This window comes from Pterocles gutturalis, unplaced genomic scaffold (assembly GCF_000699245.1).
Source record: "Pterocles gutturalis isolate BGI_N339 unplaced genomic scaffold, ASM69924v1 scaffold14435, whole genome shotgun sequence".
In the NCBI taxonomy this organism is placed as follows: Eukaryota; Metazoa; Chordata; class Aves; order Pterocliformes; family Pteroclidae; genus Pterocles; species Pterocles gutturalis.
Window position 1 is genome coordinate 223 of NW_010141001.1, and position 987 is coordinate 1,209.

Genomic DNA, 987 nt, shown 5'->3' on the forward strand with positions numbered 1-987 from the left:
TGGGGGGGTAGGGACCCGAAACCATGTCGTCGGCAAAGGCGTCCCGGCGCGGGCCCGCCGGCCCTGACACCTTCTTGATGTTGCTGAGAAGGTTCTTGCAGCAGAGGTGGAAGAGCTCCAGGAGGTTGAGGATTAAGGAGATGAGGCCCATCACCAGCATGAAGATGATGAAGATGCTCTTCTCGGTGGGGCGGGAGATGAAGCAGTCCACCTGGTGGGGGCAGGGGTCCCTCTTGCAGACGTAGCGGGGCACCATGGAGAAGCCATACAAGTACCACTGGACAAGGAAGCCAGCCTCAAAGATGCTCTTGCAGATCACGCTGATGATGTACGTCCACATCAGCGCCCCGCGGATCTTGAGCCGCCCATCCTCTGTCACGTAGATCTTGGACATCTTCTTCTCCACGGCAGCCAGGGCTTGCTCGATCTTCGGGTCCTTGCTGTGGATGGCCCGAAGCTCGCTCTCCTGCTGCTTCAGCTTCTCCTCCTTCCGGGAGAGATAGACGACATGGCCAAGGTAAATCAGGGTTGGGGTGCTGACAAAGAGGAACTGGAGCACCCAGTAGCGGATATGGGAGATGGGGAAGGCTTTGTCATAGCAGACGTTGGTGCAGCCCGGCTGCTTGGTGTTACACACAAAATCCGACTGCTCGTCCCCCCACACGGACTCCGAGCCCAGGATGAGGATGCGGAAGATGAAGAGCACAGTGAGCCAGATCTTCCCGATCACCGTCGAGTGCTCCTGGACTTGGTCCAGCAGTTTCTCCAGGAAACCCCAGTCGCCCATCTTCTAGGGAGCCTCGTGCCTCTGCCAGCAGAGAGGGGACAGGAGCCGCGTCAATCCTCTGTTCCCATGCTGGAAAACACGGGGCAGACGGGGCCACCTCAACCCCCCGCTTTCCTAGGACATGGCTGCTCTGCAGAGGGTCCCAGCAAACCCACTGAGAACACCCCACACCTGGGGGGGGATCCAGGCAGCACTTCTCA

The 987-nt window shown here is 59.4% G+C and overlaps 1 protein-coding gene across 1 annotated transcript in view; it reads right to left on the minus strand.

Moving 5' to 3' along the window:
- GJA4 (gap junction protein, alpha 4, 37kDa) overlaps positions 1-871 on the minus strand; it is a gene marked incomplete at its 3' end in the record, with an annotated part of 1,090 nt that extends 219 nt beyond the window's left edge. The window contains 2 exon segments of the mRNA XM_010083880.1: position 1; positions 3-871. The exon segment at position 1 is cut by the window's left edge and continues 219 nt beyond it. Of these exon segments, the coding sequence (XP_010082182.1) occupies position 1; positions 3-787 (786 nt within the window).
- Between the last annotated feature and the right edge of the window lie 116 nt (positions 872-987).